Source organism: Saprolegnia parasitica (genome assembly GCF_000151545.1).
Source record: "Saprolegnia parasitica CBS 223.65 unplaced genomic scaffold supercont2.8, whole genome shotgun sequence".
In the NCBI taxonomy this organism is placed as follows: domain Eukaryota; phylum Oomycota; class Saprolegniomycetes; order Saprolegniales; family Saprolegniaceae; genus Saprolegnia; species Saprolegnia parasitica.
In genome coordinates this window covers 371,846-397,744 of record NW_012156402.1, presented here as the reverse complement: position 1 = coordinate 397,744, position 25,899 = coordinate 371,846, and the positions used below count along the sequence as shown (strand labels likewise).

General features: G+C 58.4%; 10 protein-coding genes across 10 annotated transcripts; 6 read left to right on the top strand and 4 right to left on the bottom strand.

Moving 5' to 3' along the window:
* Positions 1-860: 860 nt before the first annotated feature.
* SPRG_03256 (hypothetical protein) lies at positions 861-2,375 on the bottom strand (the record flags this gene model as incomplete). The annotated part of the gene is made up of 1 exon (XM_012341837.1): positions 861-2,375. The coding sequence occupies one exon, from the start codon at positions 2,373-2,375 to the stop codon at positions 930-932; it is 1,446 nt and encodes a 481-aa protein (XP_012197227.1). The 3' UTR covers positions 861-929.
* Positions 2,376-3,197: 822 nt separating this feature from the next.
* On the top strand, positions 3,198-4,194 carry SPRG_03255 (hypothetical protein; the record flags this gene model as incomplete). Its single annotated transcript, XM_012341836.1, has 2 exons — positions 3,198-3,840; positions 3,894-4,194. Exons 1-2 carry the CDS (start codon positions 3,224-3,226, stop codon positions 4,192-4,194), a joined length of 918 nt encoding a protein of 305 aa, XP_012197226.1. The 5' UTR covers positions 3,198-3,223.
* A 737-nt stretch (positions 4,195-4,931) lies between these two features.
* SPRG_03254 (hypothetical protein) lies at positions 4,932-8,279 on the bottom strand (the record flags this gene model as incomplete). Its single annotated transcript, XM_012341835.1, has 15 exons — positions 8,035-8,279; positions 7,829-7,988; positions 7,628-7,780; positions 7,324-7,574; positions 7,078-7,272; positions 6,821-7,032; positions 6,718-6,767; positions 6,581-6,669; positions 6,233-6,517; positions 6,047-6,186; positions 5,833-5,996; positions 5,639-5,781; positions 5,512-5,595; positions 5,327-5,452; positions 4,932-5,270 (listed from the first exon to the last, which is right to left on the bottom strand). Exons 1-15 carry the CDS (start codon positions 8,248-8,250, stop codon positions 4,932-4,934), a joined length of 2,607 nt encoding a protein of 868 aa, XP_012197225.1. The 5' UTR covers positions 8,251-8,279.
* A 1,158-nt stretch (positions 8,280-9,437) lies between these two features.
* On the top strand, positions 9,438-10,457 carry SPRG_03253 (hypothetical protein; the record flags this gene model as incomplete). Its single annotated transcript, XM_012341834.1, has 1 exon — positions 9,438-10,457. One exon carries the CDS (start codon positions 9,438-9,440, stop codon positions 10,413-10,415), a length of 978 nt encoding a protein of 325 aa, XP_012197224.1. The 3' UTR covers positions 10,416-10,457.
* A 936-nt stretch (positions 10,458-11,393) lies between these two features.
* On the top strand, positions 11,394-12,026 carry SPRG_19478 (hypothetical protein; the record flags this gene model as incomplete). The annotated part of the gene is made up of 1 exon (XM_012342016.1): positions 11,394-12,026. The coding sequence occupies one exon, from the start codon at positions 11,394-11,396 to the stop codon at positions 12,024-12,026; it is 633 nt and encodes a 210-aa protein (XP_012197406.1).
* An 832-nt stretch (positions 12,027-12,858) lies between these two features.
* Positions 12,859-15,569, bottom strand: SPRG_03252 (hypothetical protein; the record flags this gene model as incomplete). Its single annotated transcript, XM_012341833.1, has 2 exons — positions 12,859-12,897; positions 12,930-15,569. The coding sequence occupies 2 exons, from the start codon at positions 15,567-15,569 to the stop codon at positions 12,859-12,861; spliced, it is 2,679 nt and encodes an 892-aa protein (XP_012197223.1).
* Positions 15,570-16,268: 699 nt separating this feature from the next.
* Positions 16,269-17,173, bottom strand: SPRG_03251 (hypothetical protein). Its single transcript, XM_012341832.1, has one exon. It carries the CDS (start codon positions 17,156-17,158, stop codon positions 16,307-16,309), a length of 852 nt encoding a protein of 283 aa, XP_012197222.1. The 5' UTR covers positions 17,159-17,173; the 3' UTR covers positions 16,269-16,306.
* Positions 17,174-17,534: 361 nt separating this feature from the next.
* Positions 17,535-18,983, top strand: SPRG_03250 (hypothetical protein). Its single transcript, XM_012341831.1, has 6 exons — positions 17,535-17,932; positions 17,993-18,177; positions 18,231-18,280; positions 18,328-18,474; positions 18,521-18,646; positions 18,692-18,983. Exons 1-6 carry the CDS (start codon positions 17,562-17,564, stop codon positions 18,872-18,874), a joined length of 1,062 nt encoding a protein of 353 aa, XP_012197221.1. The 5' UTR covers positions 17,535-17,561; the 3' UTR covers positions 18,875-18,983.
* Positions 18,984-19,932: 949 nt separating this feature from the next.
* Positions 19,933-21,095, top strand: SPRG_03249 (S-adenosylmethionine synthase; the record flags this gene model as incomplete). Its single annotated transcript, XM_012341830.1, has 2 exons — positions 19,933-19,971; positions 20,007-21,095. The coding sequence occupies 2 exons, from the start codon at positions 19,933-19,935 to the stop codon at positions 21,093-21,095; spliced, it is 1,128 nt and encodes a 375-aa protein (XP_012197220.1).
* Positions 21,096-21,301: 206 nt separating this feature from the next.
* On the top strand, positions 21,302-25,657 carry SPRG_19477 (hypothetical protein). The gene is made up of 17 exons (XM_012342015.1): positions 21,302-21,423; positions 21,471-21,534; positions 21,584-21,634; positions 21,675-21,734; positions 21,784-21,921; positions 21,969-22,156; positions 22,200-22,296; positions 22,350-22,530; positions 22,576-22,700; positions 22,751-23,126; positions 23,182-23,226; positions 23,274-23,571; positions 23,639-24,287; positions 24,345-24,813; positions 24,866-25,130; positions 25,176-25,358; positions 25,417-25,657. The coding sequence occupies exons 1-17, from the start codon at positions 21,318-21,320 to the stop codon at positions 25,560-25,562; spliced, it is 3,441 nt and encodes a 1,146-aa protein (XP_012197405.1). The 5' UTR covers positions 21,302-21,317; the 3' UTR covers positions 25,563-25,657.
* Positions 25,658-25,899: the final 242 nt, after the last annotated feature.

The following is a 25,899-nucleotide window of genomic DNA, read 5'->3' as shown; positions in this document are numbered from 1 at the left end:
GGGGCCGCTCCAGGTGCTCGCCGAGACGCCGTGCGCCGTCGTGCACTCCGAGTCCAACATCACCGAGATCACTACGACGCCCAACAAGGCCACGGACGTCTACTTCAAGTGGCGCGCGGCCCTCGCGGCGCAGTGCACGCTCCAGGGCCTCTCGTCGCTCGACTGCGATGTCGAGATCGAAAAGGTGCTCGTGCTCTACTACCACAACTGCGTCGCAGGCGGCGCCGTCGACCTCTCGGCGTCCTTCAAGCTCGAGTGGGGCATCTCGGCGCTCACGGACCAGTTGGCGTCGCTCCACGCGCTTCTGAGTGGCCAAGCGAAGATTGCGCTGCAAGCGTTTGGCAACATCAACGAGCAGTTCTTCAAGTGCCGCGGGGACACGTACTAAGTGACGAGAACTGATTGCTTTGGGTAGAGTATGTACATATTATCGTAGTGTATATCTGCAGTGATGGCGAGCGAAGGCATCATGGAAATGAGTAGCGTCCACTACGATCGAAGCAGTGGCACACGTGAATCGCAGATTTTGTTTTTGAGATAATTGTTTTGTTTTGAAAGTGTTGAACACCGTTGCAAAGTGTCTTGTGACTAGAGACACCATTTTGTAGTAGGATCGTGGTCGCGTTGAATTCAGAGTGACAGCAACCAAGTGAACGACTTGGCATGCAACGTAAAAGCGGCTCTATACTGTCGACAAAAGACCTTGTGAACCCTACGAACTTTACCCCACGTCGGCCTTCAGATGGCGTGTGTAGGATGGGCCAAGACAGCTACCGCTACACTCGTTATAGTAGACAGACCACTACAGGTAGAGTCTACATTTTTTCTTCTCGACGGACTGTAGTAGCTGCCGCTTTCAAGTGATTTAATATCCTTTTTGTTGGAAAAGGGAGGAGCTGGACGACGTTTACACTATGAGGGGTGCGTGATCACAAGCCGTATTTGTCCTGAATCGGGTGGGCCTTGGAGTGGTAGACGATCTCGTGGCCTTGCTTGGACCAAATGAGCGCCGGCGGCCACGTCGACGAGTCAAAGACGTGGGCGTTGGGCACGGCTTCGGCGAGCGTTCGGAAATGCGGTAAAATCTGCGTCGCGGCGCCTTCGACGATCTCGCGGGGAACGTTCCGTCCGTAGCCGCGGCTTCGCGCCTCGACGCGATCGAGCGCCATCTCGATCGGCACGTCAACGCACATGACATGGATCTCGTAGCTCGGGTCGAGGCTGTCGAGCAAGCTCCGATACTTGTCGAGGGACCTCCCGGAGCCGTGCAGGATGATGTTCATGCGCTCGTGCATCGCGTGCGCGAGGTTGGCGTTCAAAATGTACTTGGCTTCCTCTTGGCAGTGGCTGTACCGGACGTGTGGGTCCATCGAGAGGCCGGGTGGCGGCGCCTCGGCAAAGTTTCCGAGACCAATGTTGAGCATGGCTTGGTAAAATTCCGGTAAAAGCGCCGTAATATCGTCCACGTCAAAATTGACAAAGTCGTTGAGGACGATGCGGCCCGTTTGGTCGAGCTCCGAGAGAATCGACGTTTTCCCGGAGCCTGGAATGCCCAAGAGCAAGATGAACTTGGGACTCGCGAGCTTGGACGGCAAGTTGGGGTGGAAGTACAGCTGGGCTGCAATCCGTGCGTGGAGGCGCTGCCGCTCCTTCGAGTACGTATTTGGCCCCGCCGACGACGACGACGACGCAGTGTCATTCGGCTCGAGGGGGTGATCGACCACCGGCTTGGCGACCAGGGTTGACTGTGTGTAGATGTCGAGAAAGCACGGGCCGCTCGTTTGGCACTCAAGGACGGTCGCGCCCAGCACTTGGAGTTCGTGCAGGAACGAGTTGAGAAGGTGCGGCGCGTTTACAACGTGCACGAGTGTGTTGTGCGCGTCTCTAGCGCTCGGCGCGGTCGTCAATGGCGTCAATAGCGACGGCTCGTTCTTCATGATGATTGAGCCGTTGTAGGCTTCAATGAGCTTGTGCACGGGCGATAGCGCTGCCTCGGGCATCGCTAAGCGGAAGAGTGCTTGGCTCTGCACGAGGCAGGCGTCGTCGAGCAGCAGCTGCTGCGCGGTCGTGACGTGGAAGAAGGGCACTGAGACCATGCACTGGAGGTTGCGCAGAATACGGTTGGCCTTGTGCGCCGATAGAATCGCCGAGATGTTCATGCGCGAGAGCTCGGGCACGTGCGTCGGCCGCGCCGTGAGCGACGTGATGTTGGCGTCGTGCCGGGCGAACGCCGTCGCCACTTGGCCGAGGACGCCCGCGCGGTTGATGACGAGGAGTGAGAAATACCGCTCTTCCTCCTTGGACGCCGACGGCAGCGCGCAGAAACCACGCACGAGAGACGCGAGGTGTCGCCCGAGCGCGCTCCGTCGCTGCATGGGCTGCCTTTTTAAGAAGTAGGTGCCAATCACATTTGATATGAGAGGCACTGCGAAAACGGATATATCAAGACATGGACCGCAAGCCGCTCGGCGTATCTTGAGTAGAATGTAGGAGCGTGTGTCGGGACAGACGCAGCGTGCATCGCCAACGCCTTTGCATCTGCTGCTGAAGATCCACGGCTGCTGGAGTCTCATCGCCACTGACGTTGACGAGGTGGGTACGACGACTGGTCCAGGAACAAGCATAGTGCCACGCAACAAGTGTTCCGGCGTTGCATAGAGCTCCTAGATCTAGTCGTGCGGACATACGAGCCAGCAATGGAATGGATTCGAAGAGGAAGTGAGTTTGCCCTTGCTCTTGCCAGCAACCGTGTGGCCCAATTTGACGTTGAAGTTGGGGTCCAGGGTCTGATTATCCGGATAATACTGGGTGCCCTTTCTATGAGCCGCTGCCACGTCAGCGCTTTCGTGTTGCCTGAGCCGCGCCGGTATATGCGCCAGTATTTCTGTTTCGTATCGCTCCTGCTGCGAGCTACTGTGCCTGTCTTTCGGTAAGTTCGCGAACCCGAAGCGCACACAAGATTGGCCAACAACAACGCTTGATAGCTATAAGATGCCGAGTGATGGAGATGATGACGTACCAGGTACGTCTACGACATCCCAAGCGTCCTAAATTGTAGTCTTAGTAGAGACCCTTGGCCGCGATCACAAGGCCTCATGTCCCGCTCGACAAGGGTGGATGCGTTCTTGATTTTGATTGGCTGCACTCGGTTGTTTAACCGGATCCTCCGGATATCACTGCAGGTGATTTTTCTTTTGACACCAGAACGCGTCAAGAAGCAGCAATGAGCCGCCGAGGACTGCCGCCGCAGGCGCCAGCGGGTATTCCCGACATGCAGCAGATGATGCAGGCCATGATGGAACGTTCGCGCATGGGCGGTGATGGCGGCGTATCTGGCTCGGACGACGAGTTTGACGAAGAGTTCGACGACGACGACAACTACGACGACGACTACGCCCCGCTCAAGCCCACGCGCCGCACGCCCGCGTCGGAAGCTCGTCTCGAGCTGCGCCAGTCGCAGATGTTTGTGCCACGGCGCTGCGAAGTCGTCGGTTGTGACCGCGCCGACGTCAAGCACTGCGCCAAGTGTCGCTGCGTCTTTTACTGCGGCCGCGAGCACCAGCTCCAAGACTGGCCGCGCCACAAGATCGACTGCAAGCACATTGCGTCCTTGGGCCTCTCGGGCATTCCGTACAACGAGGCCGACGAGCTGCGCAAGTACCCGATCGGGTGCTTCCCCGTCGAAGCATCGGACCTCGAGACGTGCTTTGTCTGCGGCGCGGGCGAGAACGAAGTCAACTTGGGCACCACCGAGTGCTGCGGGCTCACGGTCTGCGACAACGAGCACGAGTACCAGATGATGAGCTACAGTCGAACTCACTGCATGCGGTCCCACAACCGGTGCGCCGACCACGGACCTCCATGAACGTTCTTGATGCGATCGACTGACATAGGTACACGACGTGTGGCTCGCACGCCAACGAAGGACACGGGCACAGCGACTGGCGCACGTGCCCGCATGTGGACTGCGCGCAGCAGCGCGAGAGCCCGGACGACGAACAAGGCGGGGGCGGCGGGCGCAGCTGGTACAGCACCAACGGCTTCAACTCGACGCCGATGCTCGGGTCGTCGATTCCAAAGGGAAGCATGATCACGGGCAAGTGCGCGACGTGTCCGCGCCGCCTCTTGAGCGGCTGGGAAGGCGTGACCATGTCGCGCGCCGGCACGCAGTGCACGCGCTGCAGCGCTCACTAGGACGCGTGGACAACCATGGGCGGGCATTATGATGGGCGGGATTGGATTCTTGTGCTTTTTGTGGGTTCGAATCCCGCAACGTCTACGATTTTTGCGCTTTTTTCCGTGACGTTTGAAAACATTCGTTTTGCTTCTTATGGATGCGATACCTCTGGGCACCGTTGCAGGGGTGTACCGAAAGGGGCCACGCATGCTGGCTAGAAATGTTCGACTGCTGGCTAGGAATGGTCGGATGCATTGAGAGTTTTCTCATGGCATACACCTCCATTGAAATGAACGTGGTTCGCGTTGCCTGTATTGTTCCAACGACTTTGTGTAAGTACGTAGAGAATAGCAGTCTTCTTCATTCGGTCGCGGGGTCGTGGCTACGCAGGCGGCGGCGCGTCTTGCTCTTCTCTGGTCGCCTGTGGGCGCTTGCAGCCGCGAGGAAGGCCCAGGACGACGCGCCGTAAAGCCTTTCAGGCGTCACTCTCAGCGGCGGAGCTTTGCGGTTAATCGACGACCTTGAGAGATGCCAGCGACGGAGGGGCGTCAACCACTGGAGGTCGTGGTCTAGGTCGATTGGTCTTGGTGAAAATAGGCGCCTCGCCATCACCCTCCCTGGATCAAGTAACTAAGATGCAAAATCATTTCAGACAATATGTGCTAATCTTTTCAGACAATATGTGCTATCTGCATGTATTGTGTGCTACTGGATGCATCGTCGAGCGCGACGGAGGATCCCCTATGTACAAGAGTCACTCGTCGATCTGCAGCACCAATTGGTGCTCAATGACGCGGAGGTAGCTGAGCATTTGGCGACTCAAGATCTGAACCGTCTCCGCGTCCATATCCAAGAGCGACGTGTAGCCAATCCGATTCAGAATGTTGTGTGCGACGCTGCTCTGGAGGACGTCGCCGGAGGCGAAGACGACCTCGAGCTGCAGCGCGATCCCGAGACGGTGCACTGAAAAGAGACCGACGGCAAAGGTGACGCTTCCCGACGTCTCGCACCGGAGCCGCTTGGCTTGGCGAAACATGCGTTGACGGACATCGATGCGCACGGCGTTGGTGTGGCTCAACGTGATGTGGTGGACCTACCGGTACCACATGTTCAATTCAGATGTTTTGTTTTTTCATTTTGGGTGCGTACCATGTGTTTGGCGATCGCCACTTTTTGGGGGGTCGAGCAGAGAGAAAGCACTGGGAGGTTGCTAAAGCTCCACTCGCTGTACTGAAGCCCGATGCAGAGACAGAGGTGCCAGCGCGAGACGTAGCACTCGACGTACAAGACGCCTTGGTCTTCAAAAACGCAAAGTGGGCCATCCCGAGCTTGACGCGTTTTGCCACGTAGTAGTGCAGTGTCGGCTTCGCATACCGCAATGGACGAAGGAGGTCCTCTGCGCTGTTGCAGTCGCTGCACTAGACGAGAGGTCCATATTTTGTCGAGAGTTGATCCATATACCTTTTGGTAGAGCTGCCCGAAGTACATGTCAGGTGTCCCCAAGACGAGCGACCGCGCGTCAATGTTGAGGTTCCGAAACGGGTGGACTTCGCGCGGGTTGAGCAGCACGCGGCCGCGCTGAACGATGAGATGCATGACCAGACCTAGACATACCTATGAGTCGAGTGTTGTCAGAGCTTGCCGACGTGAGCTACCTTCGATGAGGCGGTCAATGTCGCCGACTGTGATAAAGTATGACCGCGTGAGAAGCCCGAGTGTCTTTAGCTCGTCCGTCTCTAGAGTGCACTCGACGGCCGTCGGGTGGCTCGCCGAGGAGGCTTCGTAGAGCACCAGCGAGATCTGGGTCTTGGTGAGCACCCTATGAGCATGTCGCATGCTACAGTCTAAGATCTCAGATGAACTACATACACGAGCACGACAGCATTGGTGGTGTCATGAAAGTGAACTCGCCGGCAAAAGAGACGTGGGTGGTAGCTGTCACTGTTGTTGACGGACGATCCTGACACATTGAGACTCGACTTGCGCGATTGGAGCTTGAGGTTCTCGAGCTACAGCAGGAAGATCGCCCGTTATGTCGGATGTGTAGAAGCCTACTGTGGTGAGCGCCGTGTTTTTGCGCAAGTGGGACTGGATTTTGATCGCGGCCTTGCGCTCCATACGGAGGCGCTTGACGACGCGGACGGCCAAGAAGCGGCGAATCAAACGCTGGATCGCCAGAATCGCGGCCTGTCGCCGCTGCTCATCGTGCTCCTTGAGAAGCTCCTTGCGTTGCTTTTGGTCGACTTTGTGGAGTCGTTTGATATTGGTCAGCGCTGCCTCGCGTTCGTAGTCGCTTTGGGTCTTTTGCAGCATCTCGTGGCGCTGCTCGAGCTCTTTTTCCTATGTCCAATATTGTCATCGTTCATGCCATCGACAATTGGTTAATCCGTACTTGAGGTTCACGGCGTGCGCTTGGCGATAGCTCTTTTGTGCCAGGCGACGGCGTTGCAGCGCTTGGAGCTTGACAATGCTCTTTTCTTCGTACGCGCCAACTAGAGTCATTTCGTTTCCACTATTGTCCTATAGGCGACTTGGCGTACACTGTGGTACAAAGTGCAAGTTGGCGACGACCATCGGTTGTTGGCTCAAACTGAGCAAGTAGGAAATATGTATCAAGATAGTATCAAGATGGACGAGGTGTACCTGATACTATAGCGCCGGGGGCGGCCGTCGCTCGAGGTCGGAGGTGGCATTTGCGCCTGGAGCGCTTGACGCCGCGCCTCTCGCAGCACCTCAACTTGGCGCACACTCCATACCGTGCGCACCCAGCACTGCAGCTGGACGGCACGCTTGTGCATCTCAAGCGCGTGCACCAGCGTTTTTTGCTGCAGCCGCAGATGACGCTTTCGGCGTTTCTAGGTGCGCCGACATGAGATGCGCCGACGTGGGAGTGCGCGCACCTCGACTTCGAGGTCGGAAAACCGGTCGAGGACGTCGTAGCGACTGCGTTCGAGGATCGTCTGCACGGTGCTTGGGGCCAGCGCACCGTTTGGCGCTGTCTCAAACACAGCATCGTCGACGGGTGCGGGCGTCTCGAGCGCCAGCCGAAGCACATCGCGGGCATGGCGCTTCCGGATCTTGGAGCTCATCGGCGACTAGAGCACGTCATTGTGACGCCACGACGCGCGAACTTGAAAACGCATCACCTTGATGATCGCGGTCTGCATCCGCAGGCTCTGGGAGCTAAAGTTGCCAAAGCTCACGTACGACAAGTTCCATGGCTTTTCTTTCGTGGGCGTACGGCCGTCAGTGCCGAGCTGCGAGAGTGCGTCGCGAAGTGCGTCGGGGCTCTGGCACAAGTGGGGGGTGTTTTGAATCGAGAGCACGAGGATCGTCAAGACAGGGTGAAACCAATAGGCACTGAAGCGTCCTTCGGCCGTCTTGGCGATGGCTTTGCCTAGCATGCATCACTACGATGTCAATAGCGCTTGCACTCGATATGTCGGTTACCGTTCGGTGCCACGAAGCAATAGTCGACCATGTCCACCATGAGGAGGTCGTCGATGAGCTTCCGGCTCGAGGTAAGGGACGAGTGCTCGTGGAATGGGATGCAAAAGAGAGGCTGGATCGTCGTATGCCGGCACATGTAGACCTTGAGGTCCCCTAATGTGGTCCTTGAGCGTGGACACTTTGCGCGAAGTCGGCAAGTACCGTGCTTGATGATGTCGTTGGTCTTGAACTTGAATTTGGTCGGTGACGTCTCCATCTCGATTGGTGGCGGGAGCTTGGTCGGGTGTCGCTTCTTCGTGGATAGTTTCGCTGGTGAGGCCTTGACGTATGGGCTATGGGGCGCCTCAAGCTTGCACTCGACCTATATTCCAGCCGGATCAAAACAGTTTGGAGTGCAGTGCACGCACCGAGGGCGGCGACCGAACGTTGTTGCGCGGCCAGTCGCCAAGCGGGCTGTGCAAGACGCCGAGCTTCTTGAGGCGGTCTACTTTTTTGGCTCGCGGCTCGAGGTCCAGCACGAGCGGCGGGAAGAGGACGCGGCGGGAATTGGCGTCAATGTCTTCGGCGTCGGAGAGCGAGAGCAGCTCCTCGACGTCGTTGGCGTCGTACTCGAGCCCTTCCATCGCCGTCGTCGAAACTCCTCGGCGACCGTTTTTGCCCGCCTGTCTCTGAAGCTTCAAACAGAGTGTAAAACACTGTTTCGGGCGGCATGGGTCGGCAAGGCGTCATCGACCCAAGGTCCAAGGTCCAAGGAGGGGCACATGATGCTGATATCTGAGCTCCTTCGATCCCAGTAGACATCACGGCGACGACTGGTATGTACTGCCAAACTGCAGCGTCTGCTTCCCAGAGAACGCAAACGAAGTGCCGCTGCCGTGTTCTGCGATAAGCTGATTCAATCAAGTACACAGCACCTCGTACCCCAGGCAGGCCATCGCTCACATGGGGTGTAGATGCTATAGCCCACTGCCCTAGTAGTCCACGGCAGCTCGTTGAATGTTATTACATGGTTGAGCCCCTACAATGTGCGAATGGCAATTTCCATCAAGCTTTGAAAGCCCAGTTGGACAGGACAGCTCCTCAGTCCTACCTGCGACTGCTCAAAAAGCGTGACATGCTGGAAATGCTGAAGCCAACCTTGAACCGTCGTCGGAGCTCCAGCCTCTCGCTTTCCACCTCCGATGCGCGCTTCATTGTTACCGACAAGAAAGTACATCATGGAATCGATATGGTTCGTGCCAAAGCTGCGTCGATCGTTTGTTGCAGCTTCCGTTCGCTCAGCTGATTGGCGATTCGTTTGTCGCTGTCTTCTCGCTTGCTTGGTTATTCGGTCCAATGTTGCAGACATGTCCTACGCGCTGTCTTCTCCACGCACCGTTGCGCCGTAGCGTTGCTCAAACAATACCGTAGAGCGCTTGCGTGCCGTGTCAAGTCCGCCGACCGTGCGCCAGCAAATCAGGGTCAACCGTGCCGCCGTCGGATACACCGCCTCTTTGTACGCTTGAGAGATCAGCACAACACACGTCTATGAGTGTTCCTTCAGAAGGCGTCTCGCCCTCGGTGACGCATCGCGCGACCACTGAGCCCTTGTCGAAGCGTGGCTGACGATGCGAGTCTTCTTTTAACGTGGCCGTTCCATTCGCACGTCGCTTTAACCTCGCCGTTTGTATGCGAACGGCCGATTGCGCTTTGGTGGTCCTGGCCTGTCTCATGCCGCCGTCGGATCGGCCCGTTGGTCCGACTTTCCTCGACCGCGAACTTCGCAGGAACCGTTCCTGGAACATCACTTATCCATTTGCGACCTTCCAGCATGTTCGCGGCCGGCGACGACGACAACAACCCGTGTGGCTTTGTGCAAGGTCGCGACGACGACTATGACATGGCGCTGCATGTTGGCGCCATCTTTATCATCCTCGCCGTCTCGCTCATGGGGTCGCTGCTGCCCGTCGTCTCCAAGCACCTCGCGTGTCTCCAGCAAATGGCCACAATCATGTCGTTTGTCAACGCGTTTGGTGTCGGGGTTGTTGTGTCGACAGCGCTCGTGCACATGCTTCCGCCAGCCAACGACGCACTCAACAATGAGTGCCTCGGCCTCTCGTACCCGGGCTTGGCCAACGTCATTGCGGTCGTAGCGATTCTCTTGCTGCAGTGTCTTCAGACGGAACTCACGGCGCGATTTGCTGTTCCGACCTGCGCCACGGACACGGAAGCCCCCACCGCGGACGTCAAGGGCGCCGAGTCGCCGTCGCAGCAGTTTCACAGCCATGGCCACACGCACGCGCTGTCGACGGTCGCCAGCGATGCCAAAAGTCGCACGATTTCCGTCTTGATTTTTGAACTTGGCGTTGCGATCCACTCGGTCATTATCGGCCTCAACCTCGGTGTCACATCTGGCACCACATTTACAACGCTCCTTACGGCTATCTGCTTTCACCAGTTCTTTGAGGGCGTCGCGGTCGGGTCCTCGGCGCTGCTTGCATTTGACGAGCTCAAGGCGACGCTGTGGACGGTTTTTGGGTACGCGCTGACGACGCCGCTCGGTATTGTGATTGGCATTGGCGTTTCGACGACGTACTCGCCGACGACTGCGACGGCGCTGTGGGTGCAAGGCTGCCTGGATGCGCTCGCGGCCGGCATTTTGATCTACACGGGCATTGTCGAGCTGTTGACGAACCAGTACACCAACAACCACGAGTTTCATACCAAGTCGAGCCGCAGTCGGCTCTTGACGTATGCATTTGTGGCCGCCGGTGCCTGCGCCATGTCGATTGTCGGCTACTGGACATGAACAATTTGGGCGTTAATAAGTCTTGCTCAAAACATAACGTAATTATAAAGATTGTGTCTTGTTGAGCGTTTCGAGTGGATTCTACATGGCACGGACTGCAAAACTAGAACGAACAAGTGTGGCTGGACGTGTGTTGCTGTGCTGCAAAGCAAAAGGCACCGAGGTGGCCTCTCTTCAAGTCGTTGTACTTGTATTGACAAAGAGGGACTTGAGCTACTACCCAACGTGAGCTACGGTACCTTGGAGGTGGGCCACGCACCGACGATGAGCCGGCTACCCGGTTAGCCGGCTATAAAGCCGGCTGTATTAACCGGTTGGTATAACCGGATTCTCTGACCGGGTGGATGTACAGAAGGTCTGGCGATGTGGGCAAAAATGTCATCGCTCGCACGACCACAGTGACACATACAATACCCACCTGTGGACAAGGCTATCGAGGCATTGGAACCAAGGATCGCACCCAAACGCTCCGCTCGTGACGGGTTGTGCGAGTGTGTGGCAAGAAGGTGCGCGGTTGGGGCAGGAAGGGCCGGCCAATCAGAGTCATCGACTGCGAAGCGTATGCGGCAAAGCTTTGCCATTCGCCGGTGGACTACGACGAGCGAACGGCGTATCGCAGCCGAGAATTTACCGAAGACCAGCGTCTGCAATTTGCCTTTGCAGCGCTGTGCATCGTCAATGACTTTTCTCTCATCAAGGGCCTTCACGTTAGTGTATTACGTGGTGCGCTCGTAGTAGAGCATGGACACGCTCGACGATCTGTGTACTGAGAGTGACTGAGAGTTAACTTTAAATGCGATCGACTTTGGTTGTAGGTTGTATTACCACCAACCCGTGGGAACAGCAAGCTCGGCGCTGATTCGCTCGATATCCTTGCAAAGCTACTACTGCAAGCACCCGAGCGTCAATTATTCGGCCGGCGCACAGAGATGCCGACCACAACCCATGGCACTTGAAAAGACGAAGTAGACCGCGTACATGGACGTGGTTCACGCTTCGACGCCGCTGACGCTGACCTTTGACGACGGGCGCGTCTGCACCATGCCCATCTTTGATTACACTCAATGCGGCTTTTGCATCGAAGCCCGGTACATCGTCGACGGCGACCACCTCATGGAGCTCGAGACCGACGACGTTAGTTTTGGCGCCATCGTTCGCCTCGTGCATCGCACCAAGGGCGGCGAGTGCTACTACCTCCGCGGCTGCGCGCTCCAGCGCAAGCTCCGATGGTCAACGCAGCCGTCGGCAAAGGCTGCGTTTCGCCTCGTCTCGCTCGAGTGCCGACGCGGCCAGCTTCACCAAGACGAGCCCTTTGCGCTCGGAAGCGTCTTTTGGCCGCGCTGGTACATTGGCTTTGCACGGACGCCAACCTTGCGCGGTCGCGGCACCCTCGTTTTGCGACGTACAGCAAGCAGTGCCATCCAGCTACGCGCGATGCACCATCGCGACAAACCATCTGCGTATCGCCTTCGGGCACCGTTGCGGATCGCGGCCAAGTCGTCGCTCGCCGTCACCGAGTGCGACGCCGACGACGACGACGACGACGATTTGTTTGCGTCGTTTCAAATCGCGGGGTCAGCGCCAGTCGACCATGTCGGTGTCGCGTCTTAATGCTGTGTGCATCGTTCATTGTTGCGAGTTTGGTCGTCAAAGTCAACTTACAGTACTAGATACATTGAGACTACTACCAAGGATATACACAAGGACACACCAGAACACAATGTCCTTACTAGTACACATTTATGGAATCTTGGGCATGCAAGGTTTGCATCCGTAAGTCTTTGCCACCGAGTACATTTCACTCCTCGGTCAACGTGACGTACCAGAGTAGAGTGTGCGGTGGTGCACAAGAAAGGCGTAGAGTGATAAATGTCCTAGAAGAGGTTGTTGAAAGAATAGACCATCATCTGACAGCTCGTACACCGCGACAGGCTGGAATGGCACGGCAAGCGCTGGACTAGCCATGGGAAGCGTTGAAGTACCTTGTGATTCGAACGCCGCTGACACTTCCACTACGATCGCCACCGCGTCCTCAACAACTACAGTTGATTCATCCTCCGAGACCGACAACTCGACGTCAAAAGCGTCTTCTGAGACATAGACCGTCGGTGCGACGTTCCGTACGCGCTGCCACACAGCACGACGGCGTGGTCAGCGCCGCGGCGGAGCCCAAGGACGACACCCTCGCGCACAGACGTTGCAGCAAAAAACTTACGTAGAGATCAGCCCAGTGAGCGCTTTGGAGGTAATGTGCCAAGCGCCGCGTCGACAAGATGACACTTATCAGCTTAAAGTGGCATGAGTGAGTAGAGAGGGCCACAAGGTGCCCAGCAAATTCCGTGGGCTGGGTACACTGTAGGACTAGTACATGGTTTGATGCCACGCAAAACACGGATACAACGTCAAAACTATAATACGAGTACTCGATAGATAAAGCGTGGTTTCAAAAGTTGATGGAGACGCCGTTCACGGAGACGATGGGCTACGGCGTTTGAGTGGGCGATCGGGTAACACAGCAAACGCCTCGAGCCGCGCGCGCATCTCCACGTCGTGAATCTCGGACGTACGGAGCGCTGCCACGCCTGCCACAAGCTTCTGAAGTTTGTGGGTCAATGGCTGTCCGTCGTGGGGATAGATATAGTGGAGCTCGAGCACCTTCCTGTGCTTGGCAATGACCGACCGGAGCTCGTCGCAAAGGTCCGGTGTGTCAATAGCCAGGCTCTCGCGCGTTGGCGACGCCAAGAACGTGCGAATAGAGTCGGCCATCTCGCATGCGCAGTGAGGCAGCGCGTCCGTCATCGAGAGGTCGTTAACGCCACGCGGCTCGACAATCGGGATGCGCTCGAGGCCCGCTTTCGCAAGGATGATGTCAGACGCGCCACAGCGGAGGTCGAGATTGCGGAAGACAGCGGTGGCTTCCGGCGTCGAAGTCGTCGCCGCAATAAAAGCCTCGGCAAACACCGACCGCATCTCCACGTCAAAGGTGCGAAAGTACGCGAGCGCATCGAGAACGAGGTAGGTCGAGCAGCAATCGGGTGCAAAGCCCTGCAGCGGCGACCGATCGACGTAAAATACGCGCAACTGATGGCGCGTGTTGGGCGTCAGCGGCTCAAAGGCGTTGGCGGCGTACATGAACAAGCTCGAGAGGCTCGGAACCATCGAAATGCCACCCGTGACAAGCGCCGAAAAAAGCGCCGGGAGCAACGGCAAGCCAATCGTGTGCCAGAGCCGTTCGAGCAGGATCGTGGGCGGCGTCACCAGAGTTAGCGCAGTAGAGAGACCACGTACGCAGTAAAAACTCCCAGGGTCGGACATGGTAGCAAGCACATTGGTCAGCGCCGCACGGTACTTGTTGATGCAAAGCTGCGGGTTGCGCTTGACGACGGCTGCCAAAGATGGGGCAACCGTATCGATGGGCTCGCGCGACATCCAATAGTCGACGCAGCGCTGAATCGAGTGGGTTGGAAAGCGGTACGCGTCAATTTCGGCACACAAGGTCGCTGGCACCTTGCTCGTAAACCAGCCGCCGCCGTCGCCCGACGTAATGTACGCTTCGAGGAGCATGGCCGGCGCCAGGATCGTGCTCGTGTCATCGTAGCCATCAACGTCGTACGATGGAACATCGAGGAGCGTCATGATGGTCGACCAGCAAGGTTTGATGAGCTCGGCAGCAAACGCCATGTCCAGTGGAGGGCACACGGGGTCGTCCACGACGCCGGCCAAGCTTGCGACGAGCTGAAAGCCAGGGGTGAACGAGATTTCGTAGCTTGAGCACCACCGAGTGAGCATGCTCGTCAGTGCGGGCAAGAGAGGTCCCCACCCAACGGTCGTCAGCGTCGCATGCAGCCACGCCGCCACGTTCTCGATCGTCATCGTGTCCGTCAACGTGAGATGCTCGGCAATAAAGTGCGACGTCACGGCTACGTCGCCAAGCGCCGCCAAGGCACCGCAGAGGATCTCAAAGTGGCTCTTGTCCTCCGGCAGCGGGAAACGCGGCACCTTGTCCACGTTGCTGGCATGATCGTCGCCAAAGAAAGGCAAGACAGCCAACGCAAGCTCACTGGGGCTAAAGGTGCCGAGGAGGCGGTCGTCCGTGTTGTCCATCAAGGGCACGTCCACGACGAGGCAAAGCGACGCGAGGGCCGCTGAGAGACCCACGACAGCAGGTCGCGTGCGCGTGGGCCAAAACGCAATGAACTTGGTCGGCTCGAAAAGAATCGCCCGCGTGTTTACGATCGTGTCGATGCGCTTGCCAATGAGGTTGCTCTGGACGGTCGATGGTACGTCGGCACGAGGAATCGAGAAACAGTCCACAATGGTCTTCGAGTACGGTGTGACGTTGCACTGGACGAGCACGACGTCGTAGCAGCCTGCCGTCACAAGGGCATGGACGAGACGGCGCTCGGCGTACGAGAGAATCTCGTGGCTCAATGGCGCATGTGGGTGGTCGAGCGCGTAGCCGAGGATCGCTGACGTCGGTGGCAGCAGTGCAAGCTCTTGGAGAAAGGACGCGGCGAGGTCGAGCGCGGCCGGGGCAAGTGCGACATTGGCCTCTTCATCGACGGAAACGAGGTCGTAGACGAGCATGGACCGCGCGCCCGCGACGATCGGCGCGATAAGGATCTCGGCCGACGTGAAGAGCGCCATGTAGCACGGCGTGGCGACGTGGGTCACGTCGTCCGACGACCAGTACTGGGTCCCGGCGTTCTTGACCTTGAACGTCAAGGCGCCGCCGCTGTACACAGATGGAAGCAGCACGAGCACGCGGCCGATCGCATCTGTACTGTCCGACGCGACGCTCGCCGCGTCGCCGTGGACGTCGATCGCCATGTGCTTCAAGCGCAGTGCGACGGGCCCGCGGACCCCGAGGTTGCTGTTGACGCTGGCGAGGATCGCGTTCGTTGTCGTCGTCGTCCACTCCGTGTTGCTGCATGTGATGCGCTCGCCGGGGACGATGATCGCGCGGCCGTCGGGGACGAGCGCGTGCAGGCCCGTCCGCTGGGACTCGAGCACCGGCCAGGCGAGCCGCTCGTCCATGCCATCGACGCGGAGGAGCGGGTCCACGTACCTCATGCGCTCGTTCGCGCTGTAGGCGAAGCCCGAGATGTCGAGCATGTCGAGCACCGGGTCGAGCTCGGTCGCGTCTTCTTGCATGGGCCGGCAATCCAAGAATGAGGTCGATCTTTGATATTTCTGGCACAGCGCCATAATTTAGGCAAATACCACAAATAACAGCTTATGCCATAAAATAGTATTATATGTTAATAGTGTTATAATTCGCAATAGTGTGATTATTCAGGTGACCGCAGTTGGCGCTTCGATCTTGGAGCTATCGGTATGGTACTCTCGGCGACTGCTGCGGGCTGCAGCACAAGAATACAAGGCAAGGGTAGCCGTATATCGTAGCGTCGTTTTGAACGCGCCTCTAGCCTGTGCTCCAATGTTGAAATTCAAGCATCCAGTCACTGCACACTACAGTAGAGATGCATCCTAGCGCGATTGTACGGGTAGCGCAGCAGTTGCAGTCGGTGGCTCTACCGAAGAGAGCAGTCTTTGGTGAACGTCGGATGCGACGCCACATCACCCTTTTCGATACCATGCCAGAGTGGGCTTGTTTCATAAGAAGGCAAAATTACCGACCGGCAAGCCTCGGGAGGTGAGTGGCGGGTTGCTCAACGGGAGCCGAAATCCAAAGTGAGAGTGACTTTGCAGCTCCGCTCTCGATAAGATCTTTCGTCTCCTTGTGTCGCAATACACCCGCCAAGTCACCCGTCACGCACGCGTGATACCATTGACCTGCTGTAGCAGGTCCACGACCACATTCCAGCCATCATCAACGATATCGATCGATCGTTGGGCAGACACGAATAAATGGCTCTAATTTAGTGGATTTAAATGTAATATTCAGAGACGCGGACTAGCCCGCTTGTTTGGCGATGGATGAATTCGCTCTCGCGCAGTGAGGTGTGGCTGCGCTTGAAGAAGACAACGGGAAGACTCCGCGTGTGCTCGCGTTGCTCGTCGTAGAGCACGAGGCGGCCCACCGGGCGTACAAACTGGGACGCCGCGTGGCGCTTGGGCTGGGCTTCGTACCCGACCAGCTGATGCGTCACGACCGACCGGAGGTAAAAGCTCTTGGCCAAGACGCCGCCCACTTCGGTGCACGAGATCGAAAACCGCGCCTGCCTCGGAAACACGAGCTGTCCAGGCGTGGGCCTGCGAAAGCAGAGACGACCATGGCGGCCCACTGCGAGGTACGTGCCGTCGCTGCGTGTGAAGACAACTTCGTCGCCGTCGCAGACGCCGACCGCCGACGAGAGCGCATGGAGCTTGAGCTTGTGTTCGACGCCGAGCATCGAGCTGTCGAACGGAAAGCAGTCGACGCGACCCGCCGACCAAAAGTTGGCGCGTGGGCTGTAGACGAGGCTGCCAGAGACCTGCATGTGGGTGTTGGACCAGCGGAAGAGGAGGTGGATGGTATCCCCCGGGCAGAGCGACCGGCTCGGCGCCGGCGGGAGTGGTCGCGGCACAATAGAGAGCATCATCGGGTCCGAGACGGCGCGGCGCACGACCGGTAGTCCTAGAGTCGAGTGCGCAGGCGGCAGCGGCGCACTCTCACAGCGCTGCATACGGTGGTTTGGGCGCAGCTCGTCGACGCTGCGTCGGCGCACCCGCGAGAGCACCTTGGCGTACGGGTTGACGCCTGGGCGCGGCAAGGTGCTGATTCCAACCGTCTCGCGCATGTATCTAAAGTGCGCTGCGGTACGCATCGAGCGGCGGCGATCCAGTGCATTGCGTTCGATCTGGATGTCTCGCTTCGGCGAGAGCCCAGATGTGGAAACCATGTCTGGTATGGATGCGTCAGAACCAGATTCGTCGCGGAGCGTACTCATGGAGCTCACTAATAATGCCCGCAATGTCGATAGCGGGGTACATCCTGCGGTACTTGCCGCTCTACATGGCCTACGCTGGTCGATCGACGCTGCTTATTTCGTTGACGTCCTTGCTCCTGAGCGCTGGTGTGCTTTGGATTGCGCTATCACGCAACGAGGGAATTGCCCGGTGTCTCTAGTCCAATCAAAGCACGCGAATCACGTACCGCCGTGTTTGATTGGGCGAGTTTGTTTGGATTACCACAGCGGCGCCATGAACGGGGTCCTGCCGAGCATGACGTGGGGCACGTGGATCGACGAAGGCGAAGCGCTGGCTGCCACGTCATCAGGTCCAGCGCCAGTGCCCACGTCCAAGAAGCAGAAGCGGCGCCTCGAGCGGGGCATCTCGACCGCGAATGAGGCCAGTTGGTTCGAAGAGGTCTTGGCGCAGGTCGAGGCGGCGGACAACGACCTCCACGCTCGCTACTACCGTAACCCGATCCTGGACACGGCAACGGCGACGATTCCGTGGACCGAGCTACCGTCCGGCATTCATCCCAAAGACGGACACTTGCCGCCGCAACGCATTCAGAACAAGCGCCACCAAGTCGAGAACCTCGCCATCTTTCTGCAGTCCATCTTGCGGTACTAATACATCATGTGGATAGAGCACAAGCGATTCTATCTATGAGATGTATCTGGTAGAGACGGCGACGTCGTAGTCGAGTTTTGCGCCGGCTCGGGCTACGTGGCGCTGCCGCTCGCGTGTCAATTCCCCACCTGCCACTTTGTGCTCCTCGATATGAAGCAGCCGTCGCTCGATATTGCGAGCGAACGCATTGCGCTCGCCGGTCTCTCCAACGTGAGCATCTTTTGTGGCCGCGTTGAAGGTACGAAGCTGCTCGCCTTGTACTCGACCAAGCTGATAGAAAGAATGTACTAGAGTATAACGACCCGTTTGACGTTGGCATTGCCCTCCACGCGTGTGGCGAGGTAAGACCAAGTCGACAGCTTGAATGGACAACCTTCTTTTGGACCAGGCAACAGACATGGTCCTGGACAAGTGCCTCAAGGCAGACGCAGCGTACGTGCTCGCGCCGTGTTGTGTCGGCAAGATCAAGCATTCGCTCTTGGAGTATCCTCGGTCCAAGGCCCTTCAAGCGGCCGTGACCCGCACCGAGTACGAGGTAATAACCTGTCTTTTGGTGAAAAGTCACTTGATACTGCGTGTAGATTCTGGCCAAGGCCGCCGACTTTGGCCACAATGGACACAGCTCGATGGCGATGAACGCAGCCAACATCAATCGACGCCGATGCAAGAGCGTGCTCGAAACCGACCGCAATCTGCGAGCGGTCCAGGTCTGAGTACCCTTCTGCAGCCGCCACCAACGACAGCGTGTCTAGAACTGCGGGTACGCGGCGGCCATGTACATCATGCACCCGTTCGACGCGACGCCCAAGAACGACATTCTCGTCGGCCTTCCCCGGCACCGCGACCCGGCACAGCTCCCACAAGCCGACCTCTTGACGCCGGAGGAGGTTCATTTGGCGCTCTATGGCCGGAGTACCGACGACCACGTGCAGTAAACCGTGCGGGCACGGTAACCGCCACCTGCTTTCAAATCTACCGTGAAAACGCGTCCGCACGGTAAATGCACGGTAATAGAGACACGATAGCAAGGGTCCGCGCCCCGCGTTGACCGTAAATCCGAGGAATCCCTCCACTAGCTGTCGTGGGACGTGGGGAACCCCATCTCCCCGGTTTTCAGCGCCGGTTGCATCGTATCAAATGGTAAATCGAGAAAACCAGGATTCAAGATGCCGCATACAAGAACGGCTCGAGCCTGAGACAGACGCGTCGCCCGCACGGCGCCCCGCGCTTTCCTGGGCGGCGAAGGCCGCGGTGGTCCCTCCTCTGGCCGCCGTCGGCTACTCGGTTCCGTGGAAGCCAAAGCACGTTCGACGAAAAGGGTACTACTAGGACGCCAAAGATCCTGGCTTCGATTTTAGAGGGATTGACTTGAAGCGTGTCAAATCGGCGCGGGAGCCACTCAGAGGCCGCCACGCCTTGCCACGCGCCCTTCAACAATTCGAATTTTGCCGATCTTCCGCCGACGACGGATGCTGGGATTGCGCATGCCACTCGGGTCCCATACAAATTGCAAGCTATTCTTCGTCCGTCTTCATCATCCGACCATCTGGGATCCTCGGAGATGAGTGTCTATGGCCAAAAAGTCGAACCAAGAAATGGTTGGTCATATGGCGCGCGTCCGCTTGTATACTGTGGCCAAGTGATGACTTCCCGAGGATTTTCTTTGGCGTTCGACCAATCACAAACGCGCCGCGTCATCCGGATACTTCGATGCATCTTGCCGTTTGTATAGGATGCCGGATACGCCCGGCGTTGAACCGCGTGCCATACGCTCCACCCGCCGCAACCCTATTCTGGATTTCCACCAATCAAATGCCAGAAACCCGCCGAGTCGACTTTTTGGACGCTATACAAACATCAAGAGAGACCACTAAGAACTCGGCCTTTCTAATCGCATACAAACACCGAGATGAAAAACACTTGGCCAAAATCGTGGCGATCCGCGAAGGTCATTTTCGAATTCGCTTCTTCCAGCGCAACTCAACCTCACATCATGGTCGCTGAACGCACGTTCCTCTTCACGTCCGAGTCGGTCAACGAAGGCCACCCGACAAGCTCTGCGATCAGATCTCGGACGCCGTCCTTGATGCGTGCGTCGCCCAGGACCCCAACTCGCGCGTCGCTTGCGAGACGTGCGCCAAGACGGGCATGGTCATGATCTTCGGTGAGATCACGACCCGCGCCACGATCAACTACGAGGCGGTCATCCGCGAGGCCATCAAGGCCATCGGCTACGACGACCCGGCCAAGGGCCTTGACTACAAGTCGTGCAACGTCATCGTTGCCATTGAGCAGCAGTCGCCCGAGATCGGTGCCGCCGTCGACGGCGCCAAGGACGAAGACATTGGTGCTGGTGACCAGGGTATCATGTTCGGCTACGCCACGGACGAGACGCCCGAGCTCATGCCCTTGACGCACGTCCTCGCCACGCAGCTCGGCGCCCGCCTCACCGAAGTGCGCAAGAACGGCACGCTCGACTGGGTCCGCCCGGACGGCAAGACGCAGGTCACGATCGAGTACAAGCAGGACAACGGCCGCATGATCCCGCAGCGCGTGCACACGGTCGTCATCTCGACGCAGCACAGCCCCGAGGTCTCGAACGAGCAGATCGCCGCCGACCTCATGACGCACGTCATCACGCCGGTCATCCCGGAGCAGTTCCTTGACGACAAGACCGTCTACCACTTGAACCCGTCGGGGCGCTTCGTCATTGGCGGTCCCCACGGTGACGCCGGCCTCACGGGCCGCAAGATCATCATCGACACGTACGGCGGCTGGGGCGCCCACGGCGGTGGTGCCTTCTCGGGCAAGGACTCGACCAAGGTCGATCGCTCGGCCGCCTACGCTGCTCGCTGGGTCGCCAAGAACCTCGTCCACCACGGCCTCTGCAAGCGCGTCATCGTGCAGCTCTCTTACGCCATCGGTGTCTCGCACCCGCTCTCGATCCACATTGACTCGTACGGCACGGTCAAGGAGGGCGTGACCGACGACGACCTTGTCGAGATCGTCAACAAGAACTTCGACCTCCGCCCCGGTTGCATCCAGCGCGACCTCAAGCTCAAGCGCCCGGTCATGCAGAAGACGGCCGCCTACGGCCACTTCGGCCGCGACCACGAGGACTTCACGTGGGAGACGATCAAGGAGCTCAAGCTCTAAATCGCTACCTAGTGAAAAATAAAAATATATCCACGTTTTGTCCATTAACCCATCCATATCTTGCGCAACCGCGTTTAACACGCGAAAGAACCACTCGAAAATGAGGCTAACCCGAGTGGTGCCTTTGTAACCACGATAAACTCGATAGAATGTGAGTATAACTGTATCATGAACTAGAAAGGGCAATTGAAGCAGTTTCAGTTACTCGGTGCAGACAGGAGCATGGAAGTTGGCGCCCGCGTCCGGGTCTACTGGCCGTCCGAAGACGCGTGGTTCGAAGGTGACATCACGGCCATTGATGAGGACGGCAGAATCCACGTTCTCTTTGGTGCAGCCCCATGCCGTGGCCTTCAATGATTGCTGCAACGGTTGTAGACGACGGCGACGACGGCGAGTACGACTCTAGCGACCAGATTGAGCTTCTGGCGCCGTGCGACGAGTACTTGCGCTATGCACCGTTGCTGCTATACCTGTGTGTGTATGGCTAGCGACGACGAGTGTACGCTGGATGACGCGCGGGACCTCGCCAGCAGCGAACTGTAAGCACACTTGCAAGTCGTCTCTTATGGTCGTTCGCAGTGCGGCCGAGTCGGAAGACGATGCTGCATCCAACGAAAACCAGAGCCGCCCCTCTTCTTCGTACGACAGAAGCAACGACACTTGATGTGCTTACTGCCCTTGGGGCTAGACTACTATGCGATGATGATCCCCCCGCCATCGAGACGGACCTTCCAGACGGTTCCCCTGCAGCGGCCATTGCAATGTTCTCAGCAACCAGCGACCATGACACGAGCGGACTCGACGACCCAACGCCGAGCCTCGCAGCGTACTACGCCGTTGCAGCTGACCGTGACACCTTACAATCTCATCTAGGAGCGAGGCGTACTCGTTGTTGGAGGACGAAGCCTGTCCGGTCGCAGCGACGGCCGATGCGCTGACGACGCGCCGTAGTCCGGTGCCGCACCAGCTGCAGTGGTGGCGGGTTCGGTTTACAAAAGACGGGTGCACCGAGACGGGCGTTGTCGTCGACGTCTCGCTACCACTCTTGCACGTCGACCGGGGTCAGTCATATCGTCTGCGTCATGCTCACAACGGCGGGTATAGACCTGGCGCGGGGCAGTCGGGTGTACCTTCACGTGGAGCTCGACACGATCGAGTACATGGAACGCACCAGTGTCTTTGCCTTTGAGACCTCGCCAGCGTATAACGCGCTTTTTGTTGAAAAACGTGTTGAGCACCAGGCGTGATGCGTAGCCCATTGGCACCCACGCGTCGAAGCGAGAGCCCGCCGTTGCTGTCGCGTGACCCGCTCGACGGCCTCGATATGACGACGCCGGACGTGCGCCAGAAGCTCTTGCAATACGCGCGCTTGATTGAGCACTGTGTGTCCGCCAAAGAGGCGTGGCAAACCAAGATCGCCACGCACGTCTCCGAGGTAGTCTCTCGACCCATGGAAACGTAGACGTACCACGACTACTAGCACCAGCGGCTCGCCACGTGCTTTCAAGACTTGCAGTCGCCGGACCGCGGGGTGCGCCTCGCCGCCGCGCGCTTCCTCTGTGCGTTGGCCCACGAGTCCCGTCGGACTCAATCCCTTTTGCTCCAGTACATCGACGTTTTGTCGAGAGGCCAGTTTCGATAGAGCGGTGGCGTAGGTTCAACGGGCTCACCGTGCTCTGTCTGCGCATCTTTTCGATTCCGAGCCATTTCCAGCGCCACTATGAAGCGCAGTGCCGCCTCAATCGCACCAGTCCGACCCAAGATGGGTTCCTTCACTACCTAACGACCTATGTGCGGGACCGCATGCAGCCGCTTCTCGCGCGCTTGCATGCATGCTACGACGCACCAAAAAAGCGTCTCCCCATGGTCTGGTTTAGCACCCAGACCCCGTCATCGGATGAAAACGACGACGTGACTGGCGGTCTCGGCGACGACGTCTCGAACGTCCCGGACCCTGATACGCACCTCATTGGATTCGTCCTCGGCTACGACCCCGAGTGTGTTCCGCCGACGTCTTTGGTCAAGTCCGAGGTGCGTCGACCCTAACCACCGCCGTGTTTACAGCATGAAATCTGCTTTTTACTAGGTGGATGCGATGGCCAAACTGTTTGTTGTCGCACCACCCAACGCCGTACCACGTCGAGCCTGCCTCGCCCGGCTATCTCAATGCACAAGTAGGTGGCCGTGCTGCAAGAGGCGCAGACGCTCCTCGGGACGCTGTCTCCCCCCGCGAACCGGTTTGCTTTGCGCGATAAGCTCGCTGCCTCGCCATTGGTGCAGCACCTTGTCGAGGAGATGGACATGGGCGTCATGGGCGTTATTGCCGCACTCGACGACGTCCAAAGCGTGCAATGGCGAGATCTCTTTTCCTATATGAGCATGCGCTTGCACCTCGACGCGCTGCTCGCGTTGTTTGACGCGGCGTGGGTCACCGAGCTCGTTGGCGTGTTTCGCTCGCTCGTGCCCGACTTAGATCGTACGTCGTGTTGTACTGTTGATGTTGTTCGTACTCTTCTCGGTGAGCTGATGCCATGTTTCTGCAGGTATAGCGTTGCTGCGACCCACCACGTGGGTCTGGAACGTCGAGCTTATGAACGCGATCGAACGGCACTCGGTCTTCGCGTCCGACTTTCGCATCTGCGGCGCGCTCGAGAAGCTCCAGGGCGTTGCGCTGCGGCCACTGCGCTTTCTATCGTTCTTGACGGCGCTGCGGCAGTGCCTCGTGCCATCGCCGACCTTTCAGCCCCGCAAATCGTTGAAAAAGCCAAAGGTTCATCGCGTCACGAGCAAGCTCACGTCGCAAAGCACGGACGAGCGCATTGCGTCGGCGATTGCACGCGCGAAAGCGGCGGTCTCGAGTCTCGAAGCGACGCAGTCCTACCGGGTGCACCCGCGCGCCGCGTACCGCCGCCACGTCTCCAACGTCGACACGATTCAGACGTACGTGACACAGCAAGCGCACGCGCTCGAGTCGGAGCTGGCCGACTTTATGCAGCGCGACCCACGACCTCCGTCCGCAGTCTCGTCGTCGCCAACGCCCTGTGTCGATCCGAATGCGATCTTGCAGCCCAACGTAGACGCGGTGCTCAGTGCACGTGGCCAGGACCTCGACACGATTGCCTCGGCACTCCATGTCGAAAAGATGGCGCGGGCCGAAGCCAAGCGCCGGACGGTCCAGCGGAATAAAGTCAAGTGAGACAGCCACGCTCCCTATCGAGTGGTGGCGGCACATTTTGCATATGCTTGTAGATTACAGCGAGAGCAGACCAAGGTGGCAGCGGCCATGGCCGCCAAGGAGGCCAAAGCACAGGCGCTCCGCGACGCGATCGACGCCAGAAAGCGCACGCAACAGCAGCAAGCGCACCGGCGCCACGCACTACGCCACGCACGCGTGCTAGCCCAGCTACGGCGACAAGAAGCGTCCATGGACAACAACGAGAATCGTCAACCAAAGCGGCCTGCGTCGGCGCGACCGCAACGCAGCGAGCCGCACCGACCAAGGGAGCCGACGCGACCACGCTCGCCGCCGCCACGCCCGTCGTCGCCAACGCGCACGCCCCGCCGCCCTCGGTGCCAGTCGGCGCGGCTAACCCGAGACCGATCCACGGCCTTTGGCAACATCATGTCGGATCTCCAAAGCGCCGAGTTAGCGGCCAAGAAGGAGCACGCCAAGAAGCTATGGCATGCGATGCATATGGACGACACTGCCGTTGGCAAGGTATCCCGCTGCATCCCACGATGTAAACATCACGGGAATGGCGCGTATATAGGTACCGCCACCCGCGCAGCCAGCGACGGACGCGCAGAAGGCGCCGCGATTCACGCGCATGTCGTTTTTGGCGCCAACCAGAGCGGGATCAGCGTCGCCCCTCGAGCTACCGTTGGCCAACCAAGCGACGTGCAAGAAGCTGGCGAGTGAGCTCTTGCCACCCGAGGTGCGTCCGCCCGAGATCAACGACGACACGACACCAAGCTACGTCGTTCTCGCCAAATACAAGCGCACGCTGAGCGACACCCAGCGCGAGCTCTACAAAGGTACATGGTTGATACGTTGATAGGAATGGGTGGATACATGGATAGCACGCTTTAAAACGTCCACGTCCAAGCTCAACCACCGGCTCTCGTGTGCGGTGCAGGAGCAGTACGTGCACATGACGCGGCGCAAGGAAGCGTGGGACGCCTTCAGTGCGCAGTCGCGGCTCTACTCGGACGATCCGAATCTGCTCAAGCGCACGGAGCTCGGCCACGTCATTTGCAGTGTGGGTGGGTCGATATCCTATGCGGCGTGTACCGAGGCGTCATGAGGAGCGATGACGACTAGGGCTGCAGGTGGCACCGACTCATGTCGAAGCCATTTGTCGCCGCCTCGACACCAAGCTCACGGGCTTCATTGCGTGGCATGACTTTTACGAGTGGTTCCAAGGCCAAGACGACCAGCGCGCAACGTCGCGCAGCCTCTGCACCTAGCTGACCAAGGGAACAAAACAACCTTGCAACTCACCCACGTCAAATACGTCTCACTTGGCACCGCACGCCTAGTCCTACTCGTTATTCATGATCGCCGTACGAGCTTGGCCACACAAGCGCATACTGAGGCGCCAGGTCCAAGCGTCCACCGCGCCTGTATCATGAATGTGGCTAGTCAAGAGGGTGGTTCGCATCACCATCTCTTCGTCTCTTTGCGGTGTAGACACTGCAGATTTCCCACCCGGGTCTGAGAGTTGCGGGGGAAATTTGCCCTTCGTCACGTACTAGTACGCGGTACATGACCTAGAAATGGTCGCTGGTAGCTGGTGGCAGGAGC